Raw genomic sequence first — 27,437 nt, forward strand, 5'->3', positions numbered from 1 at the left:
GAATGGATGAATGATACACTGTAGTGTAAAGCGCTTTGGAGTCCTTACTCTGAGAGGCGCTATACAAGTGTGGGTCATTTATCATTTATCATTTACCTGCAGCCTTGTTCCTGTTCAGTCTCTCCAGCTGCCTCTTCACCTGACTTCTAGAGACAGATAGGTGGGAGGGGGAGTAAAATGGGGCAGCAGCACCTCCTGACTTGGTTGAAGACAAATTTATAGAACCAGAAGAGTCCATGACTGAGTTAGAGGATAAAAGAGCTGGCGTGTGACAGGAAAATGTTGGATCGGAGGAGGATGGGATGTCTGATTGGCTGGGGACAGGCGAGGAGGATACTGGGTTTGTTCCTGAACTGAACCTATTGAAGAACTTGTTCAGTTCATTGGCTGTGTCCAGGCTGCCATCTGTACAATCCTTCCTCTGCTTGAAGCTTGTGATCTTCTTCATCCCTGACCAGACATCTCTGATATTGTTCCTCTGTAGTTTGTTCTCCAGCTTCTTCCTGTTTGCCCCCTTGCTGTCTCTGATCTTGATCTTCAGTTGCTTCTGTATACTCCTCAATCATTCCCTGTTTCCCTCCTTGAAAGCTCTTTTTTTCTCATTTAGCAGATTCTTCAGTTCACTGGTGATCCAGGGTTTGTTATTAGCGAAGCATCTCACTGATCTGGTGGGTATGATGTTTTCCACACAGAAGTTCATATAGTCAGTCACACATCCAGTCATGGCATTGATGTCCTCTTCATATCATTGGCAGAGAGTCATCCAATCTGTGGTCTCAAAACAACTCTGCAGGGCTTCTTCAGCGTCCTGTGACCATTTTCTCACAGTTCTTCTTGTCACAGGTTGCCTCTGAACAAGTGGTTTGTATTCTGAGCGGAGAAAAACAAGATTGTGATCGGATTATCCAAGAGGAGGTCTAGTTTTGGACATGTATGCATTCTTTACATTTGCATGATTCAAATCCAATGTCTTGTTTTCTCTGGTGGAGCAGCTGACAAACTGCTGAAATGTTAGAAGTGTAGCAGAGAGTGAGGCATGATTAAAATCACCAGATATAGCCACAAATGCATTGAGGTGCTGGGTTTGTAGCTTAGCAACAATGTAACTGATGGCATCACATGCATTTTCAGCAATGGCTGAAGGTGGAATATAAACGGTTGCCAAGACAACACTGGTGAACTTTCTTGGCAAATAATATGGGTGACAGCTTACTGCCAAGAGTTCAACATCTGGGCTGCAGAGACGACATTTCACTGAAACCTGACCTGGATGGCACGTTCTGTTGTTGACAAGCACTGCCACTCCACTTCTTTTCTTTTCCTGCTCCTCTTCAGATCTCTGTCTGCTCGTACAGTCAGGAATCCTGCAGCCACGTCTCAGTGAAACACATTGCACTGCAAAGCCGATACTCTGGCTGAGTCCTTGAAATGGCGTGCATTTTTGTCTTTGGTTGTATGTGCATATATGAGGGAGGGAGTGTGTGACTGTGTTTGTGTATGACTGTATATGTCAGGTGGGGCCTTTGACTCCTCCCCTCTCCTGGGACTTCCTTTGATGATATAGATTTTTGTCTCCTCTCCCCCTGCCACACCTGGTGTGGGGTGTGGTGCCTTGGTCTGCCTGAGTGTTCGTGGCTCCCGGGTCAGGGGGTTTAAGATTTTTGGCGTCTGCTTGATCAATCCCGGTGGCTGCCTGGTGGGGTCTGGGTCCCTGGGCTCTGCTGGGTCCCCGGCGGGGGTGGTCGCCCCTGTGTCCCGGGCTTGGCCGGCTAGGGGGTGGGAGGCTGCGGGCGGGTCTGTGGGCTTGCCGCTGATATCTCCCGGGACTCTGCCGGCTGCTGGTTGTGGCCCCCCGGGGCGATCCTCTGTGCCTCTCGAGGGGGGCGGGGGCCTTTCAGGTTGCTGTCTCCTTGGGGTTCCTGTGTTCTGGGGCAGCGCCTGGATCTCTGGGACTTGGCGCTCCCCCCGTCTCCTACACATCTTTGGGGGGCAGATCTGTGGTCCCTCACACTCTCTGTTGGGCGCTCCTATTGAGAAACCTTACATAAACAAGCGCGTGTACACACACAGGTGCTCACATGGTGCACTCAAAAGTATGGGCTTGGGCACGTTCAACACAGGTCTTAAGGCTGTCGTTGCCACTAAATGCACTGTGATTTATCATCGTGCGATTGTTCAGTTAAACAATGTTGATTTTATATTTCACCATCAGGTTGACACAGTGATAGCTTGCTCCTGATGTATTGTTGTGTGTCCCACTTTTTCCCTATTCCAGAGGTGGAAAGAGTACAAAAATTTCCTACTTAAGTACGAGTACCAATACTTTGATAAGTTTTTACTCAATTACAAGTAAAAGTACTTGCCTAAATTTTTACTCAATTAAAAGTAAAAAGTATTGCAAGCAAAATGTACTCAAAGTAAAAGTTACTTAGTTACATTTTTTTCAGCGTAAGGATGGCTACATCTGACCCCGGGTTTCCACAGCAGCCGTCAGCAGCACGTTACTGCAGCAGCACATCTTGCTCGCGTAAGCTGCTGCCTGGCCCTTCCCACGAGACGCGAAGCAGCAGGGGAGCAGCTGTCACCGACCGAGCACGAAGTCACACGAGTGACTTCGTCAGTAAACACAGCAACAAGCAGGAGAAAACTACAACATGGCTCCAAAAGGTTTGTGTTTTATGTTCTGTCCATTGTATAATCGCCAATACGGACCTGAAAAACAAAGGAGACTGCTAGCTAGGTGATAACTCCTCACGGGGACGCACAGTTAGTAACTTTTCTTAAAAGTAAAGCAAACGGAAGGCAGTACGTTTCTTTATTCAGAAAATCTCGGGAGCTTCTCTCCATTTCCGCGTCCGATTTCCTGTCTTTCCTTCCCCAAAAATGTTGAACTTGACCCATTTCAGAGGTGTCGCACGCAGAAAATAGAACCGTCGTGTAAAGGCCGCCACATGCTGCTCCTGAGACGCGGCCGACTCGCGCTGCTGACGGCTCCGGTGGAAAAGGTTCTGTTGACCACAGCGGTTCCTATCAGCAGCTATGATGTGCTGCTGCAGTAATGTGCTGCTGACGGCTGCTGTGGAAAGCCGGGGTAAGTAGTGCTAAATCACAACGCCAGTTCACAATTCGCTCGTGTGTGCGCACGCACGCACGCACGCACGCACACACACACACACACACACACTCAAACACGCACAGCTTGAAGGAGGGATTTCTATCCAATCAGTGAGAACAGGACGTTCACATTGATTGGACGAGATTTTTCTAGGATGGTAAGTTTCAATTGTGATTAAAATTATTCTTTATTTTGAACAAAAGAAAAAGTTAATTTTTAGACGCCATCAGCATGTGAGGTATCTCAATGTTCTCATGACTAAACTCTAACATGAGACTGTGCTCTAACCTGTCACATAACAAGCCTAATGCAGTCAAACATGTCAGATGGACCGTATGACAGCTGCTAACGTTGGTCCTGCCCTACTTTACCTCTACATTACAGTTCCTTTATCCGTGTCCATCCTAGAGCTCCTCTCTGACCTTCATGCTTATTTAGAGCAGCTGATGTTTAAAGCTAGCAGAGTTCATCCTTGGTAGTGGGTTCACTCACTCATTTAACCCTTCACCACTGAAATCAGTTTGTTCATTCCATTCCTCCTAAATAATCCTCCAATCATCCAACTGGAATCCTTAAGGGTCCCGTAACGTCCATCCTATCAGAACAGGCCTTGGGAGCCCAGGTGTTACTAGAACTAACGGTGTCTCCTCACCAGCGTGAGCCTCCAAACTGTGAAGGTTGGTCTCCAAACATGAACTTTAAATTCATGCATTCATCTCCTCTTGTAACACTTTAACATGTTTTAAAAGGCTTGTATCATGATAAGTTACCCCCCCCCCCCCCCAGACCAAAGATAAAACATTATTGAAGATACTATTAAGACGTCATTATTTATGAAATAGAAGTAATTTTCCTGAGCCATTACTGCAGCCAAGATATAAGATGCATTGATTTGATGAAGCCACGCTGTCTCATGCAGTCCTATATGTGTAACACACACACACACACATGCACGCGCCCACACACACACACACACACTGCAGCATGTTAGAAACTTGTGAATGACTAATTTAACTACACTGAACTGCTTCAGTAATAATTTAATCTCTTATTCTGGAGTAAAATAAAGAAACAAGCTAAATCATCACATATCTGTGGCATCAAGAAGCATCTTCTGAGTTCAAACACAGGGATGGAGCACAATGTTTACACCTGAACAGTATCAGGATGTTTTAACTCACAGAGGCCTGCAGGTCTTCTGTTTTATGAGCAAAGCGCTGATAATCCGCTTGTTATGAGCGCTAAACGTTATTTTGCTGCTGCCATGCGGAGCGGTAGAGAAACACGTTTCAAACACGGAACCGAGTCCGGCTACCGAACCGAGCAGAATTCTGATGACGTCACACCGGTGCGCGAAGGTGCGGGATCCAACCCACAGGAGAGGAGGGAGAGAGGAGGTAAACAGCGAGTTGAGGAACTGAACTGATGTCTTTGAGCAAAAGTGTACACCCCCCCCCCCCACAGACACACACGGTTTAGACGCGGCGCTCATGCAGGCGTCTCTTTCTGTTCCAACGCTGCTACACGTAACATTTTTAATTTATTAAGCCTATAATTTATTTTTACTCAGTAACAGATATGATTTAAAATGTAGCGAATTACAATTCTTTTTTAAAAACTTACTCAAGTAAAAGTACAGCTTTTAAAAACGACTTAAAAAGTATAAATATACAAAAAAGCTACTCAATTACAGTAACGTAAGTAAATGTAATTCGTTAATTTCCACATCTGCCCTATTCTTTCTCTTTCTGCAGGTCTAGAAGCAGACTTGTTAATTATTGTTAATTTTTGTGGAACCCCCCACCCCCTTCCCCCCTCTCCCCACCTTTTGTCTTTTCCTTTGTCTTTCACCTCTGTCTCCGTGTCTGGTCGGAATTACAAAGCATTCAAAAACAATAAAGTTTTAAGTATCAGGCGTGACATTAAAAGCAGACGTTTTGATGCTCCACCTGAGAGTAAATCTGTAAGGCTTGTTACCAGCATTCAGACATCAATTCTGCTTGCTTCACAGCCAGACAGGACACGGTAAAAAAAAAAAAAAAAGAAATATCAGAAGCCACTGACAAAAAGAACCATTTCATAAGTATTTTTATTCATTTAAAAAAAGCGTTTGATACAGTAGATCATGACATTCGTCATAAAAAAAAAACGTAGTAAACATGGTATCAAAGCAATGGCTCTAAAATGGTTAACAAGTTATTTGAAGGACAGGAAACAATATGTACAAATAAATGACATTAAATCAAATCTACGTGATATTACTTGTGGGGTACCACAAGGGTCAGTAATGGGTCCGAAACTATTTATTATGTATATAAATGATATTACCTCTATATCAAATATATTCAAATGTATTCTATTTGCAGACGACACTACCTTTTATTATGCAGGAGATAAAATCAAACAGATGGTAGAAACAGTACAAGGTGAGATGAAAAAAATAAAATTATGGCTTGATGGGAATAAACTCATTAAACACTGATAAATCATGTTTCATTATATTTAGTAAAAGTAACTAAAATGATACAAGTCTATTAAATATAGATGATATTAATACCATACCATTTTATTTATAAAGCGCATTCAACAAGGCATTACAACCAAACAAGGCGCTGTACACTAAAAATGTTAGTTAATTAAACCGGCGTAGACAGTCATGTAGAACAGAGATAAAAGATAAAAAGGAAAAACAACAAAATTCCTAGAACTAACAGTTGAAAATCAATCAATCACAGGGAGAATATAAAAAAAAGAAAAACATTTTAAAAAGGAACCCCGGAAGTTGATATTGTGCATTCCATTTTTTTACTAAAAGGGTAAAAGAAGTAAAGATTTTGGGAGTTATAATCGATGAAAATGTATCTTGGAAGCCACATATAAACAATGTGAAAACTAAAATAGCTAAAACAATTGCAATGCTACATAGAGTAAAATGGTCACTGGATGATAGCTCCCTACATTTTTTACATAATTCACTTATTGCACCACATTTGAACTATTGTATAGAAATCTGGGGCACAACATATAAAACTTATACAAATTCTATCTATATGTTGCAAAAAAAAAAAGCAATAAGAATCATTACAAGAAGTAAAAACATTAAACCTAGTGGACTACAATATTTCTAAATGTATAATGCAAACAAAAAAACCCTTCCTAAAAATTTACTTAGATTTATAAAAAGACAGTAAATATGAACTAAAAGGACATGAATTATTTACAATACCTAAGCACAGAATAATTATAAAGGAGTGCTTTGTCTCTATATATGGAGTTGAAATATGGAATAAGTTAGGTAATGCAATCAAGGACACGCGAAAGCAATATTTACTTAAAAAAACTAATTAAAAATGAAATACTGTAAAGTATGATTTTTGAGAAAACCAAATTTATACTTTTGCTAACTGTGAATCCGAGTTTCCAATTGTATTTGGATGTCAAACAATATGGATAATTTAGGTATTACTTTTTGATCAGGTTTATTTGCATGACAGATAATTACACGAGTGGATTAATCTGGTGACTTTGATGGCGAGCCTTCTCACTTTGCAAAACATCAGCATTTACGTTTAAACTCCAGAAACAGCGAACAACAAACTGAATAGTGAACAAAGAGATTTAATAAAACACTTTAGTGGCAAACAAAAATTTCATTTTCAACCTTTTCTTCTCCAAAAACACAACATTTAATAAAACTGCTGCCTTTCATTTTAGTTAAAAAAGCTTCCAGATCAGTAGCACATTTCATTCAACACCCTTAGAAGTCCCAAAATATATATTTTATTTATGTTCATTAATTCTGTCCTGTGTGGACTCTCATGTGATTGTTTAAAGTTGTCTTATAGCTAAATCTTTGTCCACAGAGCTCACAAGCAAAAGGCTTCTGTCCTGTGTGGACTCTAATGTGAGTGTCTAAGTTTCCCTTTTGGGTAAATCTTTGTCCACAGAGCTCACAGGCAAAAGGCTTCTGTCCCGTATGGACTCTCATGTGAAAGGTTAAACTTGACTTTACACTAAATCTTTTTTCACATAAGTCACAGGCAAATGGCTTCTCTCCTGTATGGACTCTCATGTGAGTGTCTAAATTTCCCTTGCGTGTGAATCTTTGTCCACAGAGCTCACAAGCAAAAGGCTTCTGTCCTGTATGGACTCTCATGTGAGTGTCTAAACTGGTCTTATGACTAAATCTTTGTCCGCAGAGCTCACAGGCAAAAGGCTTCTGTCCCGTATGAACTCTCATGTGACTGTTAAAACTTGACTTTACACTAAATCTTTTTTCACAGAGCTCACAGGCAAAAGGTTTCTGTCCTGTGTGGACTCTCATGTGACAGTTTAAACTTGTCTTATGACTAAATCTTTGTCCGCAGAGCTCACAAGCAAAAGGCTTCTCTCCTGTGTGGACTCTCATGTGAAAGTTTAAACTTGACTTTTGAGTAAATCTTTGTCCGCAGAGCTCACAAGCAAAAGGCTTCTGTCCTGTGTGGACTCTCATGTGAGTGTCTAAAGTTTCCTTTTGGGTAAATCTTTGTCCACAGAGCTCACAAGCAAAAGGCTTCTGTACTGTGTGGACTCTAGTGTGTCTGTTAAAATGCGTCTTGTGACTAAACTTTTTTCCACAGAGCTTACAGGCAAAAGGCCTTTCTCCTGTGTGGACTCTCATGTGACTGTTTAAACTTGTCTTATGACTAAATCTTTGTCCGCAGAGCTCACAAGCAAATGGCTTCTGTCCTGTGTGGACTCTCATGTGTCTGTGTAAAGTTCCCTTGTGTGTGAATCTTTGTCCGCAGAGCTCACAAGCAAAAGGCTTCTGTCCTGTGTGGACTCTCATGTGACTGTTTAAATTTGACTTATCACTAAATCTTTTTTCACAGAGCTCACAAGCAAAAGGCTTCTCTCCTGTGTGAATTCTCATGTGAATGTTTAAATATGATATGCAGCTGAAACTTTTTCCACAGTTGTCACAACTAAATGATTTTAGTTTTGTCTGAACTTTCCTGCTAGAGTCTACATTTTGCTTCACTCTAACACGTTTCTTATCAACACAACAGCTTGAAGACTTCAGTCCTGAATGACTTGTCACTCTCATGTGTTTCTGGAGAGACCGCTCATGGAGAAACTGTTCACCACACTCTGGGCAGCTGAAAGATTTGACAGCCTTAACATGTGATTTAGAAGACCTGCTCTCCTTCCAGTCTTTGTTATGATCTTTGGTGTTTGGCTCAGAATCTGACAAGAGTTTCAGTTGACAGTCAGAATCGTTGCCATCCTGGTCATCATCTTCATCATTGCTGACTTCAGTCTCTGAAGAGTTAGAATCATATTCATAAAGATTTAGATCTGGATTCCTGGTAGTTTCTGGTCCTCCACAGTCCTCTCTACCACTTTCTGCTTTCATCTGGTCAGTGGTGCTGCTGGTTGGAAGATCTCTGTCTTTAGGTTGGTTCTGATCAAACTGTGACAACAGAACTTCTCTTCCTTCTTCCTTAACCTGATGAGAAACTGCAGAGAATGAAATGTTGGTGGCATCAGTTTTAATCTCATCAAGCTGCTCCTCCTCTTCCTGCTTCATGTTGAGGGGCTCCATGTCCTTCTGGTTCAAAGGAGGCCTCAGTTCTTCAGGAGCTCTTCCTTCTTCCTTAAACTGACACAAAACTACAGAGAATGAATTATCACAGTTTAAAATGAATTTAAATATAACAAAACTTTAAAATTTATTTTACTTTGAAAAACCAGTACTGCCGTTTTTCCCCGTGTGCGAAGGAGCCGGCTTCTGTGCGGTGCGCTGCTCTCACGAGTTAAAGAAAACTACAGGGAGAGAAAAGGTGGAAGAAAGGAACCTTACGTTAGAAGAAGGCATTTTTAGTTCAGACCTGTGAAAACCAGCTTCATGCTAACGCACGCTGCTACATGTGAACAGTAACGTAGTCAATGTGGTCTGTCGTTAATGCGTAATTCCAGATCGGTAACAGCGTACAGCTTCATGTCGGGTCATGTTCCCACCGAGACTCATTTCTGCTCGCATTTTCAGAAGAAGAGGAAGGAAGCCGAGGAAGATGTTGAGGTAACGTTAGATGAAGATGCTCATTGTTCTTTATCGTGACCCAGTTCCCTCTGAGTGATCTGTACCGTGATACGTGTGATATTCCCAACGTTCCTATTGGTGACTGAAGGGAATCTAACATGTGGCTAATATATTAGACAAGTAGGCTGAAGTGGAGGAGGTGAGTGAAGGAGAGACAAGTGGAGAGGCAGAGCAAGGAGCAGCATGATGATGGAGAGAGCAGCAGGGAAGCAGAGAATCTGGCTGGGACCCAAAATGTTCCTCCCATGGCTGTAGCACAACAGTCAAGCATTACAATTTATGTCAAGTTAAATAAATATTTTATTTAATTTTAATTAAACATAAGCTGTTTTACACACTCCTGCATTAATGTTCGCCAAAAACACACAGTCTCATGTCTCAGAACGACCGTCTCCATACGTCTCTACCACCCTGCATTTAGGGGCGTGGTCCTGGTCAACACCATCTCCTGAACTCCAAACTGAAGGTCAGAATGGGAAAGAAAGGTGATTTAAGCTAATCTGAGCGTGGCATGGTTGTTGGTGCCAGACGGGCCGGTCTGAGTATTTCACAATCTGCTCAGTTACTGGGATTTTCACCCACAACCATTTCTAGGGTTTACAAAGAATGGTGTGAAAAGGGAAAAACATCCAGTATGCGGCAGTCCTGTGGGCCAAATGCCTTGTTGATGCTAGAAGTCAGAGGAGAATGGGCCGACTGATTCAAGCTGATAGAAGAGTAACTTTGACTGAAATAACCACTCGTAACCGAGGAATGCAGCAAAGTATTTGTGAAGCCACAACACGCACAACCTTGAGGCGGATGGGTTACAACACCTGAAGACCCCACCGGGTATCAGTCATCTCCACTACAAATAGGAAAAAGAGGCTACAGTTTGCACCAGCTCACCAAAACTGGACAGTTGAAGACTGGAAAATGTTGCCTGGGCTGATGAGTCTCCATTTCTGCTGTGACATTCAGATGGTGGAGTCAGAATTTGGCGTGAATGGAATGAGAACATGGATCCATCATGCAGGCTGGTGGTGGAGGTGTAACGGTGTAGGGGAGGTTTTCTTGGCACACTTTAGGCCAGTTAGTGCAAACTGGGCATGGTTTAAATGCCACAGGCTACCTTAGCATTGTTTCTGACCATGTCCATCCCTTCATGTACTACAATTGTGAATGCTGGGTGTAAAAGAATTTGTTGTTTTTGTAAACAAGAGTTATTTATTGATATAAACCTCATCAGACACCAGTATGCAGGCTTACAATACCATTGTATGAGTTGCTCCCGGCGGTGTGGAGGGTTGCGGTCAGAGTGGTGAGGTCACCGGACGTCAAAACCACGATACTCAAGAGATTAGAAGCTTCCTCTGAGTCCAGCTTCCCCGGCCATGAGATGCAACCTGGGGTCTGCAGGTTGGGTGTCCAAGGTGGATGTCAGAGTTGAAGTAGCTCTGAAAGAGCTGTTGTGTCTGTAATCACTTGCAGCGTCGCAGAAGGGTTTTGACTTAAGGTCAAAGGAGATTGTTTCAAAAGAGGCTTCTTTCCCGATTTGGCTGAATCGGGAGTCAGCTGGAAACCGAATTAATCGGGAAGTAATTCTTGTTTTAATAAACCACAATGTTATGACTTCCGGCCATTCTGGCAAATCAGAAGGTGCCATGTCTGGAAGGCTTTACCAAAACATTCCTCAGAAAGCCACGCCTTCCTTCAGATACAAGATTCTTAATTGTGTGAATAAAGAATCTTTAAACGTTATGTGAGGTGAACCTTAACCTTAACTTGGATCTTATGAAGATGTGTAAGAGTGTAGATAATGATTAACTTGTTAAATCAAACACAGTGATTAGTGATATAAATGGATCATTGTAAGAACAAAATTAATTTCATTTTCATTGATTTAAGCACAGGTTATTCAAACATTTGATGTAAACATCTTGTTCATTCATCACATGTGATCATTTATATCATAAGTTGTAAAAGCCTTGTAGGATTCGTGCGGATTCACTTTTATTCAGAGTGAGGAATCCAGCAGTGTGACTTTAAGCAGAGATAAGGTTTTTGTGGGAGACCTTGGCAGTTTATTCATGTCTGCGTTGAAGAACAATAAGTGAGCAAAAGATTGATCAGTGCGTCTGAATCCTCCAGCTGGTGTAACCTCGACTTTGCAGCTCTGGTGTGTATGAAAGGTTACCGTGTCAATTTGATGGTGAAAATTGACCCTTTTTATTCATTACCCCCACGACACCCAGATTTATCCCCAGATGAACCCCTGATTATCAGCTGCCTCTCACCACCAGCTCCACAAACAAATAAGCAACAAGTAGCAGGAGGTGGCCACGAATCTTACGCAGGAGGCTACGAACCCTACGCAGGAGGCGTCAAACTCTACGCAGGTCTTTTCTGTATAAGCTGTAACTCTTTCTGTTGCACTTTGAGATTGCTCTCTGCAATAACATATTTAGCTAGCACTTTCACATATTAAAGTATGGAGTTTTTAAGCGGTTTAGCATTATTTATAATCTATTCTAAAGTTTCATTTTTCACTGAAAAATGTAGCAACATTGTTTGCAATGGGTGCAATAAAAACATGTTTTACGAGATAGGATGAATGATGATGATGATTACAATATTGACCAAAAATAATCATGATTATTATTCTTCTTCCGGCTCTCCGAGGGTGCAGACGCTTTTTTCCTCCTCTCCTCCATATCTTATCCTCAAGGCCCTTTGTCTCTGTGTGCTGGGTGCATTTTTTCTGGAAACTGGAAACTGAAATCACTAAAATGGACCTCGTCAGTTGGTCACAACGCGATTGATAAAATTTTTTCATTGATGAGAATGGGACAAGAGGTTCCCGGATGCCCCACCGGGACAGACCCAGTTGGACATGTCATGGACTCCTGGAAACAGTGGAACTTGATCTGTTTAACTCAGCTGTCTGTGGAGGACTCTGAAGACGTGAGGATATTGGTGGTGTTGGTGTCAGGTTTCCTGCTCACTGGCCTTGAGGCTTCCTGGCTTACCGGAAAATTAACAAGCTGTTGAGGAATATTGGCCTGCTCCCAGAGTTTAGAGATGGTTTGCACCGTGCTGTGAAATCACAGACTCACATAATTGTCAAGATGAATCGTAAGCTTGGAAATTTGGCCAAGATTCATTCATTGGCACAAAAGATGGATGCCATCAAGGATAGAGTGGACGAATCGGCATGGATTGGGATGGATTAATGTCCATTACTGGGATTTTGAGAGGCTGAGGACCAACAAACTGTAAGACAGAGATGAAATTATCTCTGTCTGGCCCCATAACAATTTCTAATTGGAATCTGGTGCCTTTGAGCCTGCAAGGCTCCAACGAAAACTCCCCCCTCAGAAGATATGTGGAATGTGCCGTCGCTATGGCAACTCATCTCTGTCTCCTATCCCAGCCTGGGCGGAACTGCAGGAAGGCCGCCGAATCGTTCCAGGGTCACTGCAACCCTCCAACCTTCAATGCTCCTCCCCCTTTTCAGACTGAGGTGACATGCGCTGCTTGTAGTGGCTGCAGGAACCGAAGCGTGGATAGTCCCAGACCCACCAGCCCACCTAGTGGACACTTATGTTGTGTGATGTCTGAAGTCTGTTGCATATCTGTCTGAGGTGGTTTTTTTTTTTTTTTTTTTTTTTTTTGCAGAGTAAAGCTGCCCTCCTGGTGGAGGGTTACTCTGAAGTGCCTTTTTTTCCCCTCTACCTGAACCAATCCTCATGTAACCCTCTGATCTATATTAAGGTAGCGCGACTCAGGGTTGCGAATGACCACAGTTACCAATTCTTGTCATGTGTTCCCTCTGGGATTAATAAAGTATCTTTGAATTTGAGTTTTGGTCAAAATCGTACAGCTCAAGTACATACATGTACCTTTGCTACTATTTATTCTTCTAATTATTCTTTCAAGTGTTGGTGCAGCTGTAACAAGCACATTTCTCCACTGTGAAATAAAGTCTATTCTATTCCATCAATTCAAATTTCAAGAATTGATTCGATTCCAATTCTCAAGAATTAGAGTCGATTATCACAATTTGATTTGATATACGGGGTCAGTGATTTCTTCTTTTCATGAGATGTGGTGTTCTTAACTCATTCACTGCCAGCCGTTTCCTGATCGGTAAAGCCCTTCGCTGCCAGTGTTTTTCAGTGTTTTTACTGTTTTTTTTAAGAGTCACAGAACGTTGCGCACTATGATGATGTCGATGTCAAAAAACCAAAATAAAGAGGAGACTCACCTCTTACATCAGGAAGAATCCACGTGTTTCGAGCGTTATCAGTTCTTTCATAATCCGTTGTTGAATTGTGATCAGCAGAGGTTCGCGCCTCATTTTGTTAACAGCAGCGGCCCAAAACGATCTCCTAACACATGGATTTCTGCTTCCTGATCACGTGACGTGTGACGTACGTAGGGATGGGTATCGAATTCGGTACTTTTTGAGGTACCGACCGAATTCCACAGTACCGACCGAGCACCGATACACTTCATTTGAAACGGTGCCTCGTTTCGGTACCCGTCCTTCACAACGAGAACTTGCCTAGACAGCTGCGCATGCGCAAGAGCGTTGTGTCATCGGTCGCTGTGAGCGAGTTGTAAACAGAGCAGCATGGTAGACAGAACGAACGCTAAAGCTTGGGTCCACTTCACTAAATGTGATGGGTAACTGGGTGATGATGAAACCAGCGACAACGATCTAAGTGAGACATCCTCATCTTAATCTGCTCCGGTAGGTAAATAAAATGTAAGATAACGTTAGCTTGATTTTTTAGCTTCCGTTTCACTAATGGTGCGTTCGCTTTCCCCTCGGAGCTCCGAAATTCCGACTAGAAGAACATGAACGCGCACTAAAGTTTGGCTTCACTTTACTAAATACGACGGGTGATTGGGTGAAGACGAAACCAGTGACAACGATTTAAGTGTGAGGCATCATCGTTTTAAGATAACGTAGCTTGGTATGTTAGCTTCCTATGCCACCATTGTTATCAGATAATGGTGCGTTCGCTTTCTCCTCGGAAATTCTGACTTCCCAGTAGGAAAAATCAATTGAAAAAAGATGGCAAAAGGAATGAAGATACACAGTAAATTTAGTTCACAGTAAAGATGTTTGCTTCAGTTTAATTATCAGCTTATAAAACTACAAGGACGATGTTAATGTTATTTATCGTGATATTTATCAATTATGGTTATAAATTGAGAAAAATATATATTTAATTATAAAAGAGAATTAAAATAATAAACACTCAAAAGTATCGAAAATTGGTACCGTTAAGTACCGGTATCGATTCGTAGGTACCGGGAATTAGTACCGAATCGATTCAAATGTCAAAGGTACCCATCCCTAGACATACGCAGATGAAAATTGGCTTTAGAGCTGGGACGTTTGTTCTCACGGTGCGGGGGCTCATTCCGATGCCCACACAGTAAAAAAAATGCAAATTGGCAGTGAACGGTTGGATTTAAAAGGAACTCTGGCTGTAGGAGCCATTAGTGTATTGTCTGATTTGTATTTTTCCTAAGCCAAATGACAGGACCAGGGCCTGAGAGGTAGCCACTCCCGCTTATTTAATCTGGGAGAGATCAGTGCCAGGTGTTGCTGACACAGGGCACAAGCAGTTTCTACTGCGTGGCGAGGACTGGGTGGCTGAGTGATCACAAACGCACGGACAATCAGGGGCAGGTAAACATATAGAAATAAAATTGTGCCTGTGTAACTGAATCATGGACACTTACAAAGCAATAAACATGTTAACAGCACATTCAAGCTGCGAGTTCTTTAAACGCATGTAAAACTTCGTCCACGTCAGTAACCAGTAGCGTCAGGGGGCATTGGGCCTGGGCGTTACAAACACCGGCTATGAGGACGTGTGTGCCCTGATAAGCCACAAGTTTTCTGTTGTACCAAACTATGTTGCTAGAAACACACAAAATATTGCTGTTTATTTATAAATCTAATATTTATTACATTTGTTGACTTACGTAGGACGCCATGTTTGCACTCTGGGGGCGATGACGTATATTGGTTGCTCTTGGAAGAACAGCTATTGACGCTGGTGTTTGTTTACGCTCTCACCGTATTAATTACTAAGTAAAATGCCGCATTGTGCTGCTTTTGGATGTAATTTCCAGTCAGAGGGCAACAAGGAGAGTGATGCGTGTTTACAGCTTTTCCACTGGCAACAAGAGGAGACAGCAGAGGGAAGATGCCTGTGGACGGACACAACTTCCCAAAGATCCGCGGCTGTGTTCCCAACATTTTCCTCCTGATGCGTTTGAGGCTTATAGTCGACCATGACTACTTAAAGAGCTCACCAGAGCGGCTGGGTATAAGAGAAGGTGGAAACTAAATGCTTTAGCGACCATTTTTCCACACAAGGAGCCTAAACACCCTCGAAGGGACGAGAGACGCTGTCCTGAGCTGACAACCCACTCCGGCTGCTTCGTTCACGTTCAGCCAACCATCGGACACGCCACTCGTCACGGATGAAGCTGAACATTCACCTCTCCCGTCAGTAAAACAAGCAGTAAGTGTAGCAACTCAGTGTTGTCCACATATATAATATCTGCAACAATGATTAAAGTGGTTTCACTGAACATCCTAATCATCTATGAAGCACACGACAGTTCTGGATGCTAGCACTGCTGACACAAATGTGAGCTCTCTCCCTCTCGGTTACCACGGAGACGCATTTGCTGCACACGCGCCACCGGTTCTGTCCTGCTCTCGCTTCATCCCGCCCTTCTTGCTCTTCATGTTGATGCTCGTGTTGTGACACATGGTCAGTGATGTCATCATTAATGTTTCGCTCTGGTTCAAAGTGAAAAGGCTGAACAGATGACGTGTTGATGTCGCTCAACAGTCACTACAGGGTCCCAAAGCCGCCGGTGCAACCGAGGTACAACCATATGACGTCACTACCCAGAGTGCAGTGCGACGCTAACAACAATGGCGACCTACGAGTTAAACCATTTTTACTAATTTTATAAAGATTAAGACATCAAGAAGGTTTTTACACCATTTTAATATAACTGATACTAACATTTATCTTTTAAGAAGCACAGAGTTTTGTAACCTGGGTTCCTTTTAAAATGACAACTTTTGTCGCCAATGGCAGTGAATGAGTTAATGATGATGAGGGTGGCTCCTAGAGGCTGAGGTGTAGGGCTAAAGTGTCATCACTCACTTTGGTCTGGTCCAGACGCCGTCTCTTTACTGGTGCTCCTCAGTAGGTGACGTGAAGCTCCAACATCTGAGCGTTCTGTGTTCCTCAGAGGAGAAGAACAGTAACATTAGCACTGGCTACATTATTTTTACTAGCATCTCAAGGCCTTGGAGAAGCAGATCTTCACTTACCTAAACATCAGACCAGTTTGTCCCAGCTGAGCTCATCAGGGCTTTAGTCTGACAGCCTGTCAGTGAAACACGGCTCCAGCCTTCTGGATGTGGACTCTAAAAAGCAAAGGAGCCTTTTTACTGTTGTTTTCATTATTTTACAGCTGATTTGATCAGATTTCTGACGCTCATGCAGACGAGTGTCGGTGAGAGTTAAAGCTTTAATGTATTTTCCTGTCTTAAATGTTCTTTTTAAGTAATCATGTGTTAAAGTAAGTCTCAGGGCGTTGTCCTTTCAGCCCAGCTCTGGTATGCTGATAAGACATGTAATTTGTCTCTGTGGGGGTTGGTGGAATAATCTGCCCGGCAACAGGAATCCATAGTTTCTGAGTGACTCAGCAGTTTTTGGCTGACCAGCAAGCAACTCCATAAAATGGATCCTTCCCCTTAGGGAAGACCCAGCCTGAGAACAGCTCTGTTATTGGCTAGAATAGAAGGTGTGGTGTCTAGTGATTAACTGCTCTTTGTTTCATTTCTCCTGTGTTTAATAAAAAGTCTGTGGTGGAGAGAGAGAACGCAGAGAGACATATCCTCTCTCTCCATTGCAGCGCATAACCTTACTGATCCGTTCCCTTGTGCGGTTTAAGGATATAAAAATACCCAACAGTGCGCTAAGCTGCGTGTGACTGATGCGGAGTTAGTTTTTACATCTGCAGAGACAAAAACTAGCCTCACTTCACTCAGAGATTATTCTTTAGAACTCGTATTAAATCTGCTGTGTTGACGCACTTTACCCACTTAAGGTTGGTTTATGCTTGACGTGTCCGCGAGGTTCGCACGTTAAAATTGCGCCATTTTAACAACCAAGCCCCTCCACCGCGCCTCCGCACGGCCCAAACTTTCCACACCGCGCACCTAGCAAATTTTCTAACCAAGCGGCCGGTCGAACACACAAAAAACATGGCAGACTGGCAAGAACTAGTTATGGCAGAGGTTTGTATGATTCAGCTCGCAAAGATCACCGTGATCGACATGTTAACAACTTTTGGAGAGAAATAGCTCGCACTGTTCGGAAAGACGAGGACGCTGTTAAAAAATGCTGGAAAAACATGAGGGACCGATATGTGAAGGCAAGGAAGGGGAACAAAGGGAAAAGCGGTGATCCTGGTGGAAACAAGAACACTCCACCAATTCTAAAAGAGCTGAGTTGGCTCTCTACTTTCATTAAACATAGAGCAACAGAGACCAACGTGACATCAGCCGTGGTGGGTCAATTATTTTTCTGCGAAGGTTTAAGAAATGTGTTTAATCACAGGATTCGTAGAAAGACTTTATATTCATTTTTCTTTTAATGTTGAAAAACAGCTTCAATAAAATAAGTATACGTTAATTTTTATTTATTTTAAAGGTCTCCAATGGAAAGGGTCTGCTCCTCTCCACGATCCAGTGGTGGTACGTGCAGTTGTACTACGACTTGGAGTTAATTGGAAATGTATTTTAAAATATTTACAAAACTGCTTTTCTGTTCAGGTTTATACCATCTGAAAAAAAAAGTCAGTCCAGTTCAAAATCTACCAGCTGCTGTATGAAGCTATAGACAAAAAATTCACAGTAGATTTTCTTTTTATGATTTATTTTTTCATGTGATTTAACTCAGATTGAGTTACATGATGTTTACAAGAACCCAACCTTGAACACAATAAATGGTGTGATTTAATGCATTGAGTTGAGCTCTATTCCTTGTTGCCTACAGATCTGAACTAACTGACCGCAGACACACGATTGAGACCAGACTAGAGGCTTAATTCAGTGTACCTCTCCTGAGGGCGCTTTCCTGCCAAGGTACAAGTCCATGCGGTGACAGGAAGAATGACCTAGTCATTTCTGGCTGAAATTGCAGCCCGAGTTGCTCGTGCCTTGCCAAGCTGTCCAGCAACCAACAGGTTGCTGTCACCGGCAACTACTCTTCTCCATTCCCCATCCACCACATCACCTGCAGATGTGAAAGAGTCAGAGAACCTGGGTGGGATGTAGCGGGTGGCTGGGGTGTGGCTGCATCAGTGCTGCTCAGGTAATTGTGTAAAGCCACACAGGCCTTCACAACTTTAACAGGTTTTTTCAGGGTGGAAGTCGATTGATCGTCTCAGGATCCGCCATCGGGCTGCCAGGATGCCAAAGCTGTTCTCCAACACCCTCCTGGCACGTGAGTGGCGGTAGTTGTAATTCCGCTGTGTGTCATCAAGGTGTGTTCCTGCAAGTTAAGTTAAGAGAGATTAGGTTATATAATAATCCCAATTAAAGGAGCATGGGGCAGGATGAAGAAACGAAACTCATTAGCGACGCACTCGGCGCTGTGAGTAGCTGCAGCCCGGCACGAGAGCGCGCACAAACTCTTCACGAGAAAAAAAAAAGTTACAGTGATGTACGGCCAGAGCGCGGCTCGAACAAGACACCGTGTCGAGCGATGAAGTAACATTGTTACTTTAGTCTAATATTTGTAAAGTTCCATGACAACATTAGCATTTTAATTTAGCCATGACACTCGTGATGTAAAGCAAGCGCTCCTTCCTATGAAATATTCATAAGCCAGTTTTGTGACTGGTTAGCAAGACAGTAACATGATGCTACTTTATCAGCATAAGGCTTTGTGGCTGCAGGTGATTTCTGATGTTTTTAGACCAATCACAGTTATTATTATGCACTAAGCTTACTAACAAGCTAATGTTATTGTTTATACATCATGTAAGAACATCCAGTTTCAAGTCACTGACATCATTTGTGAAACCAATTTCATTACAGGACAGGCATCACAACAATGTAAATAAGAACATAAATATCAATGTTTAGTTCAAAAATGCATCAAAATAAAATCATAATATCAACAAGACCTACAGGGTAATAGTCATTTTTATCATTACTGTCATTGATTTTCAGGAATTCATATTGGAAGCAGTGATGGAAGACAGTTCAGATGGAGTGTGCCCGAGCCTGCCACTGACTTTGATGTGTCGTGGGAAAGTCTGAGACCAGGGGCTAAAGGAAAGGGGAGAGGAAAAGGTCGCTCCGAGGGTCGGGGAAGGACACGCTCAAGGGGTGAGGGCAGCAGGTTGAGGTCCAGAGCTCCTTCAAGAGGACCAGGGCGCCGGGGTAGGCAGCGAACAGCTTTCAGAGAAGAGGACCGAGACCGGCTTGCACAGCTGAGAGCTGCCAGTATAGCTGAGATGCAGGTTGGTTGTAGCCATTTGTGTAAAAAAATAAAATAATAGAGATGCCAAACATGAAAACATCACTCACTGGAGATATGAATCTAGTCATGTAAACATATGCTCTTTAATTTCTAGACAGCTTTACAACACCTGAGCCAGGAGGAGAGAGATTATATTCTCGAGAGAGTGGTGACCCGTCTTCCAGGGGTGATGCTGGATATCCTGGAGTTTCGGCAAGAGACGCCAGGACACCGTCTTCCTGACTGAGGGCAGCCTAACCCAAAAATCCAAACCGTTAATCTACAACTACAGTAGTTCCAAAACAGCACAATACCTCAAAATAACTTTAGCTGAAGACAGCATTTTCACCCAAAAATAAACAGTTTGTGCAATATATTTATTTTTATTTATGTACAAAAAGTTCTGTTATTTGCATTTGTACATAGTATTTTTTCTTAATTTCTAATAAATCTGTGTGCATGAAAGAAGTCATTCCAGTCTTTTGATGCTTCACGTAGCTGGGGCCTTTATGGAGAGAGCAGCATTAGATCATACATAGATTACATGAGAATGCAATTCTGGAAACTCTCCAGTTCTGAAGTTGACCTGTAAAAAAACAAAAGCTACAACTTTATAGATTATTAGGAATCACACCTTTGATTGCCTTTTCACCCTCAATTGTCATTTCTATATGTAAATTTTCAGCTTTGATATGGACACTTTAGCTTTTTTGCTTATGAAAATGTTATTAATATACCTAAAGGTCAGATTGGTGACATCCTTCAACCAGCGTCTGTTGAACATGATTCGTTGAAGAGCCTCGTGTGGTGGAGATCCTGGCACCATGCCACGTTGCATCAAGTGGTCCATGGTCACATTTGCCACGGGTCCATTCATGCTTCCCTGTGACATGGTGAAGCACACCCACCCACATGTCCTAACAGAAAAAATAAGTTTTATTTGAAAACTTTACATGTGACAGAAGCGCTCACCAACAGAAACACGAGAGCTGGCACTGTTATGAAAAGAAAGGTAATTATGTCAATGTGCATTGTTGTCTTGTTGTCCAAAAGATGTCACAATACTTACATTAAACATATCACGATGTTGTGCTTTCTGGCAAATGTACCAAAATTGGTTGAAGATGTCATTCAGCCACACAAGTAGGATGGAAATTCCCTTTAGGATCCCAGCCTGTGAGCAAGGATAAAACAACAATTCCATCTTTTAGTTCTTTTTAAAACATAGAAGGGTTTTGTTTACCTGCAACGTTTTGTTTGCGGCTGCAAACTTCGTCAGCCTGACAAAGTTTTCATAACAGTTCTATTCTGTTATGAAAACAATAAATAAAAGTAGAATTAACATATTGTTTTAAGACTTTGGAGTTTAAAAAAAGAGTGTAGATAAGAATAGGGCTGGGCAATATGGCCTCAAATCTACAGTTGTGGTCAGAAGTTTACATACACTTGTAAAAAATATAATATAATGGCTCTACTGAGTGTCCCGTTATTTCTAAAACTCTGATTTTTCTCTGATAGAGTGATTGGAACAGATACTTCTTTGTCACAAAAAACATTCATGAAGTTTGGTTCTTTAATGTCTTTATTATGGGTTAACAGAGAAAAGTGATCACATTTGCTGGGTCACAAATATACATACAGCAGTGCTAATATTTGGTTACATGTCCCTTAGCCATTTTCACTTCAATCAGGCGCTTTTGGTAGCCATCCACAAGCTTCTGGCAAGCTTCTGGTTGAATCTTTGACCACTCCTCTTGACAGAATTGGTGAAGTTCAGTTAAATTTGATGGCTTTCTGACATGGACTTGTTTCTTCAGCACTGTCCACATGTTTTCAATGGGGTTTAAGTCAGGACTTTGGGAAGGCCATTCTAAAACCCTTATTCTAGCCTGATTTAGCCATTCCTTTACCACTTTTGATGTGTGTTTGGGGTCATTGTCCTGTTGGAACACCCAACTGCGCCCAAGACCCAACCTTCGTGCTGATGATTTTAGGTTATGTTGAAGATGTGAAGGTAGTCCTCCTTCTTCATTATCCCATTTACTCTCTGTAAAGCACCAGTTCCATTGGCAGCAAAACAGCCCCACAGCATAATATTCCCACCACCATGATTGACTGTAGGCATGGTGTTCTTGGGGTTAAAGGCCTCACCTTTTCTCCTCCAAACATATTGCTGGGCATTGTGGCCAAAAAGCTTGATTTTCGTTTCGTCTGACCACAGAACTTTCCTCCAGAAGGACTTATCTTTGTCCATGTGATCAGCAGCAAACTTCAGTCGAGCCTTAAGGTGCCGCTTTTGTAGCAAGGGCTTCCTTCTTGCATGGCAGCCTCTCAGTCCATGGAGATGCAAAACACGTTTGACTGTGGACAATGACACCTGTGTTCCAGCAGCTTCTAATTCTTGGCAGATCTGCTTTTTGGTGATTCTTGGTTCACTCTTTACCCTCCTGACCAATTTTCTCTCAGCAGCAGGTGATAGCTTGCGTTTTCTTCCTGATCTTGGCAGTGATGAAACAGTGCCATGCACCTTATACTTACAAACAATTGTTTGCACTGTTGCTCTTGGGACCTGCAGCTGCTTTGAAATGGCCCCAAGTGACTTTCCTGACTTGTTCAAGTCAATAATTCGCTTTTTCAGATCCATGCTGAGCTCCTTTGACTTTCCCTCTGTAGCGTTTGTGGGCGTTTGTATCCAATGAGCCCTATTTACCTGGCCTAAGAGAAGTCACCTGCTGTAGTCACTCATAATCACTCACAAGAAGTTAAGAGGCCATGCTATGAAGCTCAGTTCACTGACACGTTTCTAAGTCACCAAAATTGCTAGTTCATGTTGCTGTATGTATATTTGTGACCCAGCAAATGTGATCACTTTTCTCTGTTAACCCATAATAAAGACATTAAAGAACCACACTTCTTGAATGTTTTTTGTGACAAAGAAGTATCTGTTCCAATCACTCTATCAGAGAAAAATCAGAGTTTTAGAAATAACGGGACACTCAGTAGAGCCATTATATCATATTTTCTACAAGTGTATGTAAACTTCTGACCACAACTGTATATTGCGATATAATCTGAAGCATGTGCAGTAACGATATATATTGCGATATATTTTTTCATCTGTTTATAGATGTCAAATTGACATGCTTTTAGATATCCTCATGTGGCAAATATATGCCACTTGAGGCATATAGGCCTCCTCCTCCGCCCACTCCATGCTTGCAGTCACCGCCATTCTGTTGTCCCATTGTCAGCAGGGTACACATCTTAGTGACGTCATGTGTTATCACAATATCGCCGTATTGCGATATAGCCAAAAACTATCATTACCTGTTACAGACGTTGTCTGTTTTGTGGCCGCAAGGTGGCCTCAGAGCTCCTACCTGTTCACCTGGCTCTAGCTGAGCCAGGTGTCGCTAATCTTCTCAGTCAGGGAGCTTCCTATAAAAGGCAGCTCCCTCTGTCATTCGAGGAGGGAAGCTTAGCAGAGGCCTGGCATTAAAGCGAGTGTTCCTCTTTTTCCCTCCTAGCAAACCAGACGTTAAAGTCTTCGTTTTGATTACCTGTGTGGTACACTTCCTAGTAGCCAGAGCTCGTTTTTGTCTCCATTAGAATACTCGTTAAAGAGTTCAGCTCACCCTTTTGGTGTAGCCTTTTGTGTTTGTCTCATTCCTTTACTTTCCCGGATTAGTACTGGCGTTTTGTGTTTATTAATAGTATTGCTATTTACCCAGTATTGGATGATCCTTCTGTTTAGTATTGTTAATTCCCCAGTGGGACGTCCTTTTGGTTTTGTATTCATTTTGTCTTAGCCTGCATAAAGCAGTGTTTTTTAGTTAATAAACTCCTCTAAGAGAGTAAATCTTGGTTTTGTCCGGTAATTCACATATCTTTCTTTACGCCCCCTTTAACATCATCTCCTAGACGAGCTGGGGGCCATAAAATTACCCAATTTTATATCATTTCTACCTTATATCGTTTATATTGCCCACCCCTAGATAAGAAGACATTGCAACTCACACACTGTTGAGTAAGTTGTTTGCTTGGTCCTCATCAATTTGGACTGCATCCGTAGCTAGATCCATGGATTTGAAACTACAGACAACACAATAATATTTGTTGTACGTAAAGATAAATACTGGAACTTACCTGAAATGGTACTGATTCTAAAGAGATAAATGTGGAGCCTAATACATCTGTCATTAATTCTTTCTGCAAATAACAACAATCTGCTGTGAATTGACACTTCACAACATAAATATATATAATGACATATATTTGCTGATCTATTGTGTTTTTATCTTTTTTACACATAGTACAGCAGTAATTTCCTGCATATATGGCAAGACTTCTCAAGAACATATTTACCTTTCTTCAAAAGGATCCAAATCTAGGTCATCAGCTAAGGCCTCAACACCAGCCATTAGAAAATCTTCCCTGTAAAGATAATGTCAGAAGTGTTTGGTGGTGTGATGTTAGTTCTGAACCAAGTGTGGATATGCAAGGTGTAATTTAATGTATGAAATATCATAGCACAAAAACGTGAATATTTGTTTTACAGAAAAGATACTAACCCCTCAGACACAGGTTCAGTTGGAGATAATCGATGCAACATTTTAGCTGCTGTTCGCTTACTAGGTGTTGAGGTTGACTGCACATAACCTCCCTGAATTGCAGTTTCAGGAGCCTGCTTCTCCTGGTAGCTGGAAAACACATTTTTAAGCAAAAATGTCAACAAGTTGGTTGAGACTCTACACCTTCTGTTTACATAGATCAATAATGGCTAAGCTTCTTTACCTGTGGCACAACTAGTAATATGAAAATGCATGTCAGTCATAAATTTTTTTTTTATCATTTTCACTAACATTTTATTCTGACCTACATTCAACTGGACAAATTTAGAAATATAAACACAAACTTCTGCACAACTTTACTTTTAGTCAAACGTGTTGTTATGGCTGACTTATTATTTATTCTTATGTAGCACAGCAATAGCGCTAGGGAAATATATTCCGATGGGGTTCTGTTACACAAACCCCACGAATAACATTATCTACTGAAGTAACAGTTCTGCTTAGAGGTTGGACTGTAGATCAAATATGACATAATTCTAAAGACTCATCTTTGGTTTGGAAAATGTCCGTTCTCTTCTGTGGTACATACAAACTGAAACGTGATCGCAGCTAACATGCTAACGCACGCTAGCTCTCTCCGGCTGAGCGGTATAATCAAATCAAGCTCTGTTTACTTTTCTCGTCAGAATAAACGGAGCATCCATTTATCTCCAAACACATGCGGCGTGTCGTCCACAAAACGTAGAAGTGATCTGATGACACCTTAGTTGCTTTTAGCTTTTTTAAACTGATCAGGAAGCCATATGCTAAACACCGTTAGCTTAGATAAGTTTCTTGTTCATCTGCACAAAGATTTGTTAGATTACCTAAATCAGCATTAACTAAATCCATAAGTTTAATTTTATTTTCTCAAATTGTGCAGATACAGCTCTGATATGTTTACCTACTCGTTACTGAAACCTACAGCAGAAATAAGGAGACCAACACTTACCTGGTCACTAGAAAATGTGCCATGTCCGCATCCTTTTTCAGGCACCAAATCCAGTTGAAGCAGCCTCCATTTTTCCAGAGCGTAACCAATAGATATCCGGGTCCCTGACCGACTTTTATCATATTTTCTTTTTGACTCTCGAGATGCCGCTGATAAAACCTTTTTCTTTGTGCCACTCTTTAGTGGGCTTTGAGTTGCACTTGGTCGTTTGCTAGTTGTAGAATCCATTTCCAGGGTTCTTCCTCTTCTGTTTGAGGTTTTAACGTGGCTAGTAGTGAAAGACGCGTTACCGCCACCTAGCAAGCTACCAAATGTTTTTCCGGGTTTGAACCTTGTCGAGAACGCGCTTGAAGCGTCAAATAACGTCACATCCTTAAAACAGCGCGGGAAATTCGGATGCGACATGTTTTGCATTTTGAAGCACACAGCCTGTTTAACAAAATGGAATGATAAACTGGTTTCATCATTCTTTTTAGTTTAAAATGCTTCATCACCCATAAGCTTCACAAGAATGAACATTTACTTTTTGTTTTTGGACAATTCTGCCCCATGCTCCTTTAAATAAATCTTTATCCTATCACATCCTAATGATAACATACCTGGAAAAGGCCGCATCAGGTTTTGGTGGAGAGGGAAGGCCGCATCACCTAGGAACATGTGTGGAACAGTAGTTGTGGAACCAGGCAGGTTGGCCGGGGGCGGTAGGTCCAGGGTTCCATGGAGCAGCCTGCTCCCGAACATGCACTCCTGAAAAACTCCACCATCACTCTCTCGCCCATATGCCCCTATGTCCACCATGCTAAATCTATAGTTAGCATCACGCACAGCCATGAGCACGAGGGAATGAGTTCCTCTGTAGTTGAAAAAAATCACTCCCTGCATTTGGTGGTGCTTTTATGATCACATGTTTTCCATCCACGCAACCCAAACAATATGGGAAATTCCAAACACGCCAGAATTCCTGGGAAATGTCTGCCCACTTGTTTTTGTCAGGTATTGAGACGAAATCACTGCACAACGCCGACCAAAGAGCCTCACAGACTTCAGTGACAATGATGGAGACTGTTGTGGATCCTAGCCTGTAGCTCTGTGCCACGCTTTGCTGGCTGTTTCCTGATGCTAGCACACGAAGCGTGACAGCAAGTCTTTCTTCCAGCTTCACAGGGCTACTGTGGGTCAATACGTGGTTAAAATGTGGTCGAATACGATGCAACAAGTCGTCAAATCTATTGGCAGACATGCAGAAGTACTTGAAATGTGACTGTTTGTCGATTTCACGCATGGGTCTCACAAGGGAACTATATTCACCTTCGTCTTGTCTACTTTAGTTTAATGGATGAGTGGACCATCTCCTTCGTCGTCTGCTGCATATCAATAGTAAACAACATACAATTTCTTCCTCTTCAAGTAATCTCGCACGTTTATGTTTATATTTATTTATTTAGCAGACGCTTTTATCCAAAGCGACTTTCAATTTATAACCTATAGGTGATCTGTGGGGGAAACTGGAGAACCCGGAGGAAACCCACGCATGCATTGGGAGAACACGCAACTCCACGCAGAAAGGCCGCAGTCGAGTTTCGAACCTGCAACCTTCGTGGTGCGAGGCAACAGTGCTAACCACTGCGCCACCATGCAGCTCTGCATCCGTGGTGTTGTCATGTTTTAAACAACAGTAATTTCTACTTCTACTATGGTGTAATGTTGGATGCATGCCGTGGAGCTCCATGCTGCCCCCTACAGTTTGGGAGAATATTTTGGTTCACCGCAGAGACAAGCCGCATGAACCATAAATGCTGCAAGTTGTGAAGCGCATTACATCCGCAGGTCGGATGCTAATGCTACAACACTGCTAATGCCCATAAATGAACACTGTGGTCAAGTGAGCCGCACCTAGGGCTGGGGGTAAACGATTATTCTGACGATTATTTTATCAAATAGTCGACTATTCTAATGACTATTTAGACAATTAATTTAGTGATTATTTTTCTATTGCACAGTTAATAAAAACCAAAAAATCTCAAATAAATTCCTCAAAAAAATTGATAAATTGTTACCGTAAGAGAATAAACACTACAGGCCTTCCATTTTGTATAACATTGCTTTTATTGTG

The 27,437-nt window shown here is 42.1% G+C and overlaps 1 protein-coding gene across 5 annotated transcripts in view; it reads right to left on the bottom strand.

The window, feature by feature from the left end:
* Window positions 1-5,656: 5,656 nt before the first annotated feature.
* Window positions 5,657-27,437, bottom strand: part of LOC107373172 (zinc finger protein 235) — a 49,061-nt gene continuing 27,280 nt past the window's right edge. Inside the window, exons 2-7 of one of the 5 annotated variants that reach the window (XM_070548486.1) lie at window positions 25,924-26,071; window positions 18,352-18,787; window positions 16,558-16,653; window positions 10,086-16,462; window positions 8,836-8,920; window positions 5,657-8,767 (exon numbers count right to left, since the gene is read on the bottom strand). In XM_070548486.1, coding sequence (XP_070404587.1) covers window positions 6,909-8,767; window positions 8,836-8,920; window positions 10,086-10,139 — 1,998 coding nt within the window. In that variant the 5' untranslated portion in view covers window positions 10,140-16,462; window positions 16,558-16,653; window positions 18,352-18,787; window positions 25,924-26,071 and the 3' untranslated portion in view covers window positions 5,657-6,908. Of the gene's footprint in view, window positions 8,921-10,085; window positions 16,471-16,557; window positions 16,654-18,351; window positions 18,877-25,923; window positions 26,072-27,437 lie in introns of those variants that run through there. The other 4 variants (XM_070548489.1, XM_054737580.2, XM_070548487.1 and 1 more) reach the window with 4 other exon arrangements.

This window comes from Nothobranchius furzeri, chromosome 2, assembly GCF_043380555.1.
Source record: "Nothobranchius furzeri strain GRZ-AD chromosome 2, NfurGRZ-RIMD1, whole genome shotgun sequence".
Lineage (NCBI taxonomy): Eukaryota > Metazoa > Chordata > Actinopteri > Cyprinodontiformes > Nothobranchiidae > Nothobranchius > Nothobranchius furzeri.